The sequence below is a fragment of the Zonotrichia leucophrys genome, chromosome Z (genome assembly GCF_028769735.1).
Source record: "Zonotrichia leucophrys gambelii isolate GWCS_2022_RI chromosome Z, RI_Zleu_2.0, whole genome shotgun sequence".
NCBI lineage: Eukaryota > Metazoa > Chordata > Aves > Passeriformes > Passerellidae > Zonotrichia > Zonotrichia leucophrys.
In genome coordinates, this window is record NC_088200.1 from 28700389 (window position 1) to 28714114 (window position 13726).

The window sequence follows — 13726 nt, forward strand, 5'->3', positions numbered from 1 at the left end:
CATTTATTAATGAAACATTTATTAATGTTGAGGACATGTTTCACTAAACCAGGTTGCTCAAAGCCCCATCCAATCTACCCTTGAATACTTCCAGGGATGGGACATCCACAGTTTCTCACATCAATTAATTTCTCCCTAACATCTAACCTAAATCTTTCAGTTCAAAGCCATTCCCCATTGTCCTATACCACTACATGTCCTTGTAAAAGTCCCAGCATGGAAACATGTTGCCTTGTTTTGTAAAAGAAATCACTGGAAGATTATGGATCTGTTCAACATGGTGCCAGTATGTGCCCAAGGCTAAAATGAAGTTTTGAAAATGCTACTGAGCAGCTACTCTCAGTTCTGTCACCAGCATCCAGCTGGAAGCCCAGGAAACATACAGCAGACTTGTGTGTCCCTCTCTTAAATTACACATTGATTTGGAGAAGAGGAGAAAGTGGGACATTTCATTCCATTGGCTGTTCCTGTTTCCTTACTCTAGTTTTAAAAAAACCCTCTTTCAGATGAGAAGCTCTGCAGGATTGTATCTGAAGATTCACCAATGTTATTTTTCTGTAATGTGTAAAGGTCCCAGTATACAAATCAAGAAGGATTTTGAAAATGCACATGCTGGAATTTTTTGGGCTGTCCTGTGCAGCAGCAGAAGTTTGACTCAATGATCCTTGCGGGTCCCTTCCAACACAAGACAGTCCATGATAAAATAATTGCATGACAAATAATTTGTGTCAGTGAGGTTTTGAAGTAACCAGAAGGATTGAGTGAAACAAGGCAGGTCTAGAACATTCACTGGTAGCATTATATAAAGCTAAAAAATCAAGCTGTAAGTTTGGGAAGCCTCGAGACAAATACTGCTGAAAATTGAGGTACTAGATTTTTGCCTGCATGGACACAGGCAATTGAGACAATACCAGAAAGAGAATTTTAAAATCTTGGTTACAACACACCATGTCATAGCTGTATGTTGCTTTGCTTTCTCTGACAAAAGACAATTCTTATACCACCTCTCACATTTTTACCATTTCCTAAAGATCTATTGCCCAAAATGGCATCTGAGATCCTAGTAACACTTTTTTAAAAGCTTCATTTTGAAATTTAGGTATATATAGTCATAAGAGTGGAACCATAGTATGAATTTATGACATCTATTAAACACTGTTGTTTTCTACTCTTAAACAACATAATACCCAGCAATATAAACACAGTGAAAATTCAATACGGTTTTGTACTATATAAATCCTTGCTATAAAAATGAAATGGCACTCAAAAGTTTTCATATGACAAAATATAACTAGGCTTATGATTTGTATGCAATATAATCAAACTGATCAAAATACAAACACTGTAATAGAAGGCAGATCTAAAAGCACTATTTACTTTAAAAGACTCTAAAGGATGCTGTAGAACAGCCTTTCCAAAAACATTTATGGTTTTAATTACACATACAATCTCAAATGACTTTGAAGACAGAGGACTAGAATTATAAAGAAGCTGTAGCAACAGATATTCAGCAAACCACTTTGAAGACTAACTTCAACACCTAGGCAAACATTTTCAATTTTAGGGTTAGAAGAAAAACTAAAAACACCATGGATATACGTATAGTGATGGTAAGACTTAGAAGCCACAAAAAAAAAAAAAAAAGATAACTCATGAACAGATTTAATTTTGTGGCATTTGATGACTTCCTTTTTTTTTTTTTTTAATCTACTATCCACTTGTATGACTTCTTCCCTTAACAGATACCTGTTCTTGAACAAACACAGGATGTCTTCAGAAAACAGAGTGGAACTATTTACAGTAGCAATCATAATAGTAACTTATCATTGATGGCCTCAGGATACAGTGCATGCATGTTCACAGGAAAAAGCAATCTTCTCTCACTCTAAGACTAACAGACAATTTTTGAGCTCACAGAACAAAAGTTTTGGAGCTGCAGAACAAACTTTTCCCACTTCCACTGAAACATGTAGTCTTGTGAAAGATGCAATTATTTTGCAAGCATAATTTCTAGTGCTCTGTGGTTTTCCAATTACTGCTAAAGGCAAATACAGACTAGCAACAAATACTTTACAACTCATACGCAAAAGCAACACAGTTTTTGGCAAGAGTATGACTAAAAAAACCAGAGCAATAAAAAAGCCCTGCAGCTACATGCAAAATATTATGAGTGGCACATATTACTGTAGCTCCCTATTTCCACTTGCAGATCACCTATTAGATTCTTACTTATCCAGCTGCCCAAGGTAGAGGATATGATTGCATGTGCACAAACAGCAGGGAGTGCAACTTTGACCATAATCACAGGGAGCTTGCTTTTCATCTCAACTTAGAATTGCCCAGTCAGGAGTCCTTGCAAATCAATTTGCTCTTCTGCACATCTCATTGTTATGCATGGTCCCAGCCACAGGATTACAGAACATGAAAGAAAAAACTTACTTCCCCTGAAGAGCCACTTCTAGTTCACCCGCTCAATAACTCAAATGGTACAGTGAAGTAATATATTTGCAATTTGCCACTAATTCAACATTAGTTGAATCCCCTGCTATCTTTCAAAGTCCACAATCTGAGGGCACCTCTGATGTCAAACAGATCATTTTTTTCATAGGAGACTGTCTAAATTTTGAATATTTTTACTTTGCAATGTACTTACAAATTACCTTTTAACCTACCATATTAAATTAATTTTTTTTTCATTTTGTAATTAAAGAGGCTACTTTGCAAAACACACAAAAAATGGATGCTCAGCAGAGGCAATCAGAAAAATTCCATGCTCATACCATCAATCTCTGCATCACTTGAGCCTAACAAGAGTAGTTTATTTTCCATGTGGAGCACCATGAAGGCAAAATACATTTGACGACACATTACATAACTGTTTTCTGGACAGGAAGCAAGAATGAAGATTAGGAATCCTGACTTCCAAAGAGAAAAAGCAAAACAGCACTCATGTACAGGATAACTAACCCCACAGCTTTGATAAATGCAAATCAAACAGCATCCTGTCTGAACAGAAAACATTAGAGACTTTTGTAATGATGATCTGGGCTTTTCCTCTTGTCCTCCCCTAAAGCTAACAGCCTGTGGAACAACACTGCTGTTCTCTAAAGCAGGAAGGAGCCATGGACAGCAGTGACAAATCAGATGGAACAAAACCTGTATTCAAGTCCCTAGCCCAGGACAAAGCTCTATTCCAACTTGCAAATTGTCCAGTAGAGATTCTGACAAAAATCAACTGGCTGATTTGGCAAACCATACCTTTTCAGTGAAAGCAGTAACTAATTGTCAGAGGTTCGCAAAGCGCTGGAAACCCAGTGTATGCCAATGAGTAGCCCAGGAAAGCAATGCTGTCACAGCAGCATTGGCTGCACCAGGCTGCTGAGCTCTTTGAGCAGGTAACATGAGCTCTGGCCACAAGAAGAGACTCTCAGCAATGTCAGCACAGTTCACTTTAACCAAGGAACTTTGTGGAAAGACAGGGAAGAGAACTGTACTCCGATCCACTCTCCTGGCCCCCCCCCTTTACCTGTTTTTACTTTCCTCATTTCAAAAAATGCTGTACCTGTTCCTTTATTTCAGGAAAAGTAGAAAAGAAAGTCTCAGCTTATAGTACTATAGTACAAAATCCACAATGTATCTAACGTTCACATGCACAGAGTGACACATGCATCAGGACTCTCTGCCCCTCTTTCTCCTGTTTAGGTTGGTAGCAACACAAATCACAACTAGCATGGTTCAAGCAGCTTGACTACAGGTTTGCAACAACACAGCAGGCACAGTCCCACCCAATGCAAATCACTGCCAAAACTCGGCTGATAGCAAGGACCTTTCATTTAAGGCTGGAAGTTAAAAACATTTAGACCTTTCCTTTCCAACAGGCTATCCACAGACTATCAGCAGTGACCGTGAATCGAATTATCCACATTTCCCCAAGGGTAGAACATAAAAGGACTTTTTCCTGCTGCACTTTTGTGCTTTTGTTATGTTGCTCATGTCAAGGACATGACATGGGAAAGGGAGGAGTAGGCAGGATATGCTATATGAACACGGTTATTACTTTAACTTAGTGTTTTCCAATGGGAAACCATGTTAGGGAGGGGAAGAGTCTCATAGGAAGCTTTCCACACTCTAAGTCACAGGCTGACTCCAGGAATCTCCCAGGCATGTTCCCATGATTGCCTCCTATTTCATGGCTGCCTTTAGTTGCTGGCATTTAGTTGATTTCTCTTCTTTAAAGAGCTTCCTCTCCACCACTTCATGAGTAAATGTTATTTCTGTTTTTTCTAACATCAGACAAATTCCTTAGCACAACAGCTGATTCCAGCCAAACCATTTCAAGACAAGAATTTATCACTATAAACAAAGACAAATGTAAGTAAGTCCAAAGTAAACCAGAAAACCAAAAGCACATTTGTATCATTTACTGTACCAACCATAAACAAACTATAGCAAGCAAAGCTGTAAAAATGCATAATTTATTTCCACTTCTCATTGCATTCAAATTCAAGCTAAGAGGTTACTAAAACTAAAATATCAGTTACTCATGATTTTCAGGAAGAAGATGCCAGCATTGATGCAATGTTGCCACAGTGCATTGCTTTTGCCATATCCAGCATTTGAAAGCAGAAAGAGCTACAGGGAACTTTTTATTATCCCTGTGTTGCTTTGAAACAAAATTATTTATCTACTGATGCCATATTTTGAAATCAAGAAAAACTTACTTTTGAATTTCCTGAAACAGGAAAATGCATTTTTCAGTATTTTACCTTCTAATATACACCAGTAAAAGACCATGCTTCCACTTGGCCTCCTCAGGTATTTTTGCATGGCTCTGACCCCTGTAGAGGGTTTTGTCCTTGTTTTTCTATCTAAAACAACAAGTTATGTGAAAATTACAATTTGCATGTTCCTGCAGTCACATTTAAAGGTTAGGGACAGAAAGAATGCCTTATTACCCCTGTTGAAAAAAACCTTAAAATTATATGCAAATGGATGAAAAGAAAAAAGTCGCAAGGGCTAGGACAGAGTATCAGAGAACTTCCCAGAGTATATGCACACAGTCACACACACTGTTTCCAAGATGAAGTATAAAGGTGGCAAGTGTTTCAATATGCATAAAGGTGGCAAGTGTTCTATCATAAAAACTGTTTTACAAGACAAAAAAAGTGGACTATTTTCCCTCTGAGGTTCACATAGGTAGAATTCTCTATCATTATTTTAATAGGATCTTTACCTAATTAAGAAAATTAAATCAGAAACAGAAAGAAAATAAATTATAGCCTTTGCTACAAGCTGTCAAATGCTTACAGTCTCCACAGTCATGCAGATTTACAAATTTATCTGCCTGCTCCCACACATCCAATTGACACATCTGATGCAGATGCTAGTATGATGGAAGAGGCAGAAACCTGCATCTGAAAAACTTCTGAGAGAAGCTATGTGAAACAAGTTGAGTTTTATTTTCACTGGCTGGTTGATTTCTTAATCACAAAAGTTTTCATTTGAGTTTATGATAATGTTTTCCTTTTAGACAGAAACCTCTATCAGTTTCAGACTCCTACAAAAATCTATATAGTTTTCATATTAACCACCTCTGTTTTGCTCTTCCTCCCTTCAAGGGTATATACTTCATCTAGTTAATTCACCTGAAATAGGCATTACATCTCCTCCTGTATTCTTGCAAAGATGTAGGTTTTCTCCTCATGGCAGGCAGCACTGGCTGTTTTGCCATAGATCACCACATAAACTCTTCCCCCATCTCATAACCTGTACATTCCATAAAAACAGGAAGCCAATTTAATGGTGTAGTGCAGTTGATATAATGGGTGCTTTAGAGTGTTACTGATAAGCAGCTTGATAACAGGCTAACAGTTGAGATGTCTGTAGTCCAAAGGACTAAGAGCCTTACTTGCAGCACTGTACCATGAGGACATGCAGAACAGGAAGTGTCCTAGTAGCTCAGTACAAGCTGAACGCATGGTGCTGCTAAGGACTGGCATCTGAGAGACTGCTTAGATTTTGGATAAAAATCAATTAGCTAACAAATGGAAAATCAACTGAATCTGCAAAATACCACGCAGCAGAAAGCACAACACCCAAGGAATTAATTAGAAGGGAAATATGAACTGGAGTTTTGTGGGGGTTTGCTTCTTGACATCAGTATGGAGCACTCAGTACCTAACAGCTGCCAGACTTTGGACACACTTGAGTAACAAATCTGGTGACAGTTACAAGCACAAGCAGGGTATGGTGCAGAGGCAGAAACTATCACACTGTCCTTCTGCACAGCTCTCACTTCAGCAGGCCTCTCTGTTTTTGCTATGACACCAAAACTGTACAAGCCTACCCTCCAGTCATCCAATGAGAGGCATTTCATGTAAGCAAGTACTCTCTGCAGCTAGCATTTTCCTAAACAAACTGCTTTAGCCTTCAAATGCACTTTACATGGCATGCCCTGCCTGGTACACTGTGGCCATAACGCTGCATCTCCAGATGCTCTGAAGCCTCACTATCCCTCCTTAAGTACCAGCAGTCAATGAAATCAATTTCTTTCAGCATTTTAATAAATTCAGCAAGCTGGTTTTATTTTTCAATTTAAAACATTTGATAAAATTAAGTATTTTGCTGGTCAGAGTGAGATACCACTTATTTAACTATCACTATAACTGCAACTACCACAACTTAGCAGAGGACTTGAGTATATAGACAACACTTGACCTATTTTAAACTAAAACAGAACTGACGACTATCACAGGATGCACTACATTTTACCTTCTCATACACAGGTCCATAATTCACACATATTTATACTCAGACATTCTCTCAAAATAATTTGAGCAGCTTACTCTACCCTTCTTAAGAACTAGCAGACCATTTGAGTATATTGTAGTCATTGAAACCTCAGACTGAAACCCTCTCTGATCCTTAAGACAGTATACTCTTATCACACAATAATTTTTAGACAAAGTCCTCCCAAAAAATTTAAATACCATAAGGAAATATGCCTTTGACTCATCTTTTCTACCATTTAAAAGGCTTTTAGATGTTGAAAACAGAAAGCAGGCAAATGTTATGGGAAAAAAACCTCATGCAGATATTTAACACTACTTCGAACCAAATTCTGTGAACAAAAGCAAATGTTAAACTTTGAGATTCTATTCTCAAGTAAGATTTAGTGATGGCACATAGCCCTCCTCACTATTAGTCAAAACTCACCCAATACCACTTCATACAGTCAAAAGTATGTTCCAGGCTTCCTCCTGAGAAGTGCTAACAGAAGGAGCAGCATTCCCACTCCAAAAGCTCCAGGATATGAAGCATGATTTGAGAAATCTAGTCATATACATTGTGTAAGCTCTGTATACACTACATTATTGTAATGTATTAATTAAAGTTAATTTCTACAAAACCCCATTCATCTAAGTGTTCTCAACATTAACTGGAAGAACCAGGAGCAGAAAAAAAAAGCTAGCATATTTGGAATACATAATTGAAGTAAACTTCTTATTTCTTTTATATAAGTTTTGCTAAGTTTAACTTAAAAGCATTTCCAAAATTTTAAGGCTCTCCAGAAAAAACTTACAATATGTGCATTCAGCTAACATGTTTTAATATGTGATATTACTCACACATCATAGACATTTAATGGCAAATGTACATAAACGCTCCAGCAATTACATTACGCAAGAACTTTCAGCAACTGATGCCCATGAATTCTAAATTTTCTTACACCTCAAAAGGCTGGCTGAATTTTTCTTTACCTTTTTTTAACTAAAGTGGAGGATACTTTTTTTCTTCTGGTATTAGTAAATCTTTGAAAGGACAAAAATCCACTGTAGTCTGTTTAAGCAAACTAGCATGACAAATCCCTTTTGCTATCTGCATAACTTAAATCCAATCCTTAAAAACTTAAGTAACTTCTTTTCACTCAAATGGCATTAACACTAACAAAAATACTTAGTTAGAACATTGCCTTACCGTGTAAATGCCAATTCTACAAACAGCAAATGAGAGCTGGATACATTCAGACATAGTCTAAAGGAATTAAAATAAAAACATTATCAAGAATGCTGTTTATTAAGAATTACTTTTCTTCCCATCTCTCCCCTCTCCCCTGAAAGAAACACCTTTTCCAAAGCTGTATTAGAAGTCTTAGAAAAAAGCCATATAAATTCAGGTTATACAGATACATACTACCTTTCATACAGAAGCAGCTAAGTGCAGAGGTGTCAACACCTTCACACTCACTAGTTCAGTATTCCATTATAGGTCTCAATTTATCTAAGGATCCCAAAAATGCCTGTACACAACATTAATAACTTGCATGTAAGCTTTCAGTCTCATTTATTTTTATCTACTTTGATTTAAAAACAATCTGCAAGAATCATTTTAATGGAGTTCTTTTTGGCCTTTTAGTGGACTGTAAAGAGCTTCTATGTTTATATTTCTCTCCTTTTACCATCACTGAAACTGTCTTCCTCTATATACCAGAATAATGCATATAATTTAATGTTTGCACATTTCTGGAACCTTATTGTTTTAGCTTTCTAAAGTAGAACACAAAAATAGAACATTTTATTTAATTTGTTCTTAAGCTGAGAATAATCATATTAAAAGTTTTTACCCTCAACTTGCTCAACTTCCAATCTGCTGTGATGCCACAATTCTATGTCTTCTGCAGTCACCCAGAGAGGCTGAGGATGGACTACGAGTTTCTGATGGAACAGATGAAAAACACCTTCTTTAATTAGCACAACAAAGCCAGGAAATAAATGTAGCTCTCCAATACCAAAATAAAAACTACTGTAGGTTTGCCATATTTCCTATACAACTAGGTAAAATAAACTAAGATTACAATTATTTGTTCAGAAGAGTAATTGAGGAATTACTTTATATAAGGTATTTGAAAGACAAAACTTAAAGCCTTCAAGCGGAACATTTTCATTACAAGTTTCAAAAGTCCACACATTATCAAAGATAAAGTGTTGGATGATACAGACTCCAAACATACCAATCAAAACATCTTTTCAGGATCTGCTTTCTAATTTCTCCCCCCCCTCCAAAAAAATAACAATATTGAATTGAAATACCAATTTAAATAGAATTGGGATTAAAAAAACCAAAACAACAGATCTTAATAATTACAAGTAATAAAAAAAATGTTTAGACACCTTTTTCTTTTGGTTTTAACTGCTACATCTAAATTTTAAATAAACAGTATTTCACTGAACTGTCTGAAAGTCAAAAAGCACAGCAAAAAAACCTGAAAAAAAACTTCAACAGCACAGTTGATTTTCATTTCTTACTGGAAGTAATCTAGTATGCTATTAATGACAAGGAGATTCTGACTTTAAACACTATTTCAGTTAAAGCAGATTTTTTTTTCAGCCTTAAGACCAAACATCTAAGAGTATCTCTTGTGTTCTGAGCTTCTCCCAGAAAGAAAAAATTGACAGAGAAACAGGAACTGACTTCAAGAAATCCTACAGTTACACAAAGTGGTGGGGCGGGGTCATAAACCATACCCCTCCTGACAGTATTTGCAGACCTTGTTCCAAAGGTTCCAGGGATGGATGATTTCCCCAAGCAATTTAGTCCAGTGCTTCATTACCCTCTCTACTAGAAAGTTTCCTAATGTTTAACCTTGGTCTGTGGCAATTTAAGCCCATACTTAAAACACCAGGTGATGTATTGAATGATTTGCATTTTCATATCCTGGCAGAATCTATGTTGCTGGCAGACACAACTTTGTATATAAAGTAAATTATTATTTCAGCTTGCAAGAGAAGTAAACATGCAGCAGCAGCAAACCATTATAGCTTCTTCATATATACAGTTTGCCTTTATTCTAGACAAGCACAGCATTATAAATAGTTTTCTTTTTTTTAATTTTTGTTCACTACTTCCAGGCTATGCATTAGTGGGAGAACTAAGCTGCAGTTCAAATTCTCCAGCAAGCCCCTGTAGATCCTTGCTTCAGCAAAATAAAATAACCTACATCCCATGTTACCTTAGTTATCCATTGTTGGGTTTGCCATTGTTAACATTCTAAAATCACAGGTTATTTTAATTATTATAAGGCGTGAATTCTGTCACACACAGTACTGATTGTTTCCCTTATGCATTTCCCAGTAAAATATTAAGATAATCCCTTCTTCAAGTCTCCAAGAAAATGCTTATAAACTACATTTTCTAGTGGTAAAAAGGATCATTAAATCCAACACTACTATTAATATTTATTATATTCACCTATCCTTTCTTCTGAAAATTTACATTCCCTCCCCAGAAGTATTTCAGTTTAATCCTTGAAAAAGTGACAGGAATTGATTTAAATAATTAAAAGTTTAGTGATACTATCCTTCAGACTATCAGTCTGACCACTGAATTAAGACAGTTGATTATCTGTTACTGCAATGGGGAGTTTATTCTTCACACTTGTAATCTTTCATTACTTTGGTTGTGGCAACTCACTTGGGACCATAAAATTGGGCAACAAAACAATTGTTGGAAAATTTACACATAATTTACTTACAGTTTATTGTTGCTTTCTGAAAGGATTTTACACGGTAGGCATGAAAATAAAAGAAAAAAAAAGTAAAAATATACCTACAAATACTATGAAAGAAAGATAGCTTGTTTGACACAATTCTACAAAGACTAATTATTCACAGATGTGATTTCACATGTCTAAAGTGAAAAATGGAGTCATCAGATCAAATATGTCAAGCAAGATATGCATGCGTCTCTGTCAAAAAGCACCCTTCTGCCTAGGCAAAGGGTCATCTCGCAAACATTAAATAATTTCTCCCACTGGAAAGCAAACTCATAGCTAGCTTTCCTATTCACCCAAGACTTTGTTATTTTAATCATGCCTTGTAAAAATGTGGCTGTTTATAATGACTTAGAAACATGTCTGCCCTGCAGCTGTGCAGCATTCAATTCACAACAAGCATCTGTTCTGTCCATTTTTTCAAGTATTCTGCTATCAGTACAAAGCAATTTCAGTATTTGGTTTTTAAAAAAAATCTCATTCAGCTCTGACACAGGCACACAGTCTGCAACTCACAAAGCCATTGTTTTAAATATCTATTTTGTCAGCAAATACAAGATTAAATCCCTACTCATAATATTTACAAAAGACCAGATTTTGAAAAGATTAATTAGAGCATGTTCTGCAACTGATGACTTCAAGCACCGAGTTGAAAGCATTAGCCTCAAGAACCTTGGTGGGCAAAAGGGGAGGGTGATCCTAACCAAGTTCTCAGGAAAGAACCAAAAGACCCAACACCTTACAGAACTGCAGCAGCAGTCAATTCTGCCACCCAGCAGAAATAATCACCTCGACCTCAACTCACTGTGACATAATTCTAAATAAATTACAGCACTGAATACAGCTCCAAGACCACAAAAACAGAAAGCAAAACAAGAAAAGGAAGATGTTAGAGGTTTTTTTTCTGGTGATATGTTTATTTAATATGTTTAAGATCAAGGTACACCTCTCCTCATTTATAATGAAGTGATACAAGCCAGTAGACACTTGGAATTGCTGGATCTTCCAGGCAGAAGTTTTTCCACCTCTATTTTTATCTGCATCTTTTTCAGTGTATAAAATTGCAAAAATTAGCAATACAAGTGTATAAAATATGCAGGTTTTAAGGTACCTTTAAGTATGGAGCCTGAAACAAATTCTCAGTGCTTATGTGTTGTAAGGAACATGTGGATACCCAAAAGCACACACAACAACACTATAGTAAAGGTAGCAGGAACTTTGACCAGAACTGCTGTTTGATAACCTTGCCTACTGAACTCCAGCTAGTAATTCCAAGGTTCCCCTTTCAGCACAAGATGTCACAGCCCTCTAGCAAATTCCATTAATAACATTTCTAATTTAAACTCCCTGAATTCTTTTTAATACTGTTCTCAGGGAAAAAAGGCACAGAAAATATTTTAATATTCTCCTTCAATGCTGAATAATTAGATTTCTAAAATACCAATCTTCTTGTACATAATCATTAGAAAAATAAATCTCAGTTTAGAGACTAGAAGAAACCTGATGTTGATGGAAAAGCAATGATATGTGAACAGGAAATAGGACCAGATCCAAGAACTCTCTTGTCATCATAAAAAGTAATCAAGTGGATGCACCAGAGAACAATGCTCTCCTCTCTTTTAGGCAATACTCTCAGTAGAACAGTTTTCCATGACTGTTTCCAGGACTGCAGTGGCTGAGGCAGTGTAAGATACAGATTAGCCAGCAGAAAATTAATAGCTGCAAGAACAGCATAGACATTTCTCAAGAATTCTGGACCTTTTCTCCAGTCTTGTTGAAACCTGAAATTATGCAAGTTTCTGGGCAAGAAGAAAGTACTGAGAAAAGAGAGCACTCATTGTAGAGTGCATCATCCCTCTACACAGGTTGTCTATATGGTTTCAGGTTCACTCAGTGTTGTGGGCCTTACATAAAAGGTTATAAATTTGTTGAAACACAGATGTCAGAAAGCCAATAGCCTTTTATCATATATACTTCCAAGCAGAAGGAATCTGTGCTCCTGGAGAAGATTAATTATTTTCATAAATACCTCTGAATTGAAAAGTCCCACCTCCTGTGTAGTCAATGAAATTCTGATTACAGTGGACAGCACTCCTGGACATCACTCAGAATATCTCAGTTTCCTAACTGCAATTTCCTGTTCAAGAACTGATTCTAGATTCCTCCTCAATGAGGAGGAAAGATGAGGAGGATGTCTTTAGTCCACAGCAAAGCATCAGGATATCTAGGGAATCATACCTCATGGACCTATCCCTATGTTCCAGTAATCACAACTTCAGGATTTCCTACCATCATATCTGAACATCACGTTTAATACCAACCCACAGTGGCCCTGTCTTTGAACAAATTCCTGGTGTACTCATTTTCACTTCCCTAACATTACTGCACAAGTGAGAATTCAACTACACTCACATGCAGAAAACACAGTTCCTGGATTATAACTGTGAGTTCTTCTGTATAGAAAAACATGCTTATTGCCTAATCTCTTTCTGATTCAAAAGACATCTAGACTATTTCCTCCTCATACCAGTCAGCTGTCTTTTCTTCAGACTGAAGAGCTGTAACTACTTATCTCTGCTTGTATGGAAGAAATTGCTTTTCTTCAATTACCACATCATCCTTCTCTGTATTTTCTTTGGTTTTTTTAATACTCTTCCTGAAATGATGCAACCAGAAATGCAGCAAGTAAGACAAGAGCAAACCTTATATTTAAGCAATGTAAAAATGAGATCTTTCCCTCTTTTTCCTTCTTAATACTCAAAATTTGTTGACAGATGTCTGGGTTGAGATGACATTTTAAAGAAGGATCCTCATTCCCTTTCCTGAGCACTGATGATATTTTAGAGCCTATCCATGCATCTGTACTGCCATGTGACTTCTTCTAAAAATATATGCAACTTTGCACGTATCAACACTGAATTTCATTTGCCATTTTATTACAAATATCAAAAGAGGTACTAGATTTTCTTCCTGGGTTCAATATGCATTCTTAATATTTGTCTCTGCATCAGCCCACCAAAGCATATGCAGTTTATACAGCTAAACACGAACATAAACTGCCTTGTAATCTCTGCATTCACTTCTCCCTCTTATTCGCTGCCAGAGCTGTGCTCTCAATGCTCATTTGTATTTTTCATAAAATTTGTATTACAGATTACAGAACTGTTACTTCATTTT

General features: G+C 36.5%; 1 protein-coding gene across 5 annotated transcripts in view; it reads right to left on the reverse strand.

Annotated features, from left to right (window-relative positions):
* The window catches only part of ARL15 (ADP ribosylation factor like GTPase 15), a 244918-nt gene that overhangs the window by 205644 nt on the left and 25548 nt on the right, over window positions 1-13726 (reverse strand). Inside the window, exons 1-3 of one of the 5 annotated variants that reach the window (XM_064736164.1) lie at window positions 10532-10548; window positions 8624-8714; window positions 7978-8034 (exon numbers count right to left, since the gene is read on the reverse strand). The exons of 3 other annotated variants lie outside the window; for them this stretch is intronic. In XM_064736164.1, the coding sequence (XP_064592234.1) occupies window positions 7978-8031 (54 nt within the window). In that variant the 5' untranslated portion in view covers window positions 8032-8034; window positions 8624-8714; window positions 10532-10548. Of the gene's footprint in view, window positions 1-7977; window positions 8035-8623; window positions 8715-10531; window positions 10549-13726 lie in introns of those variants that run through there. One more of the 5 variants, XM_064736163.1, reaches the window with a different exon arrangement.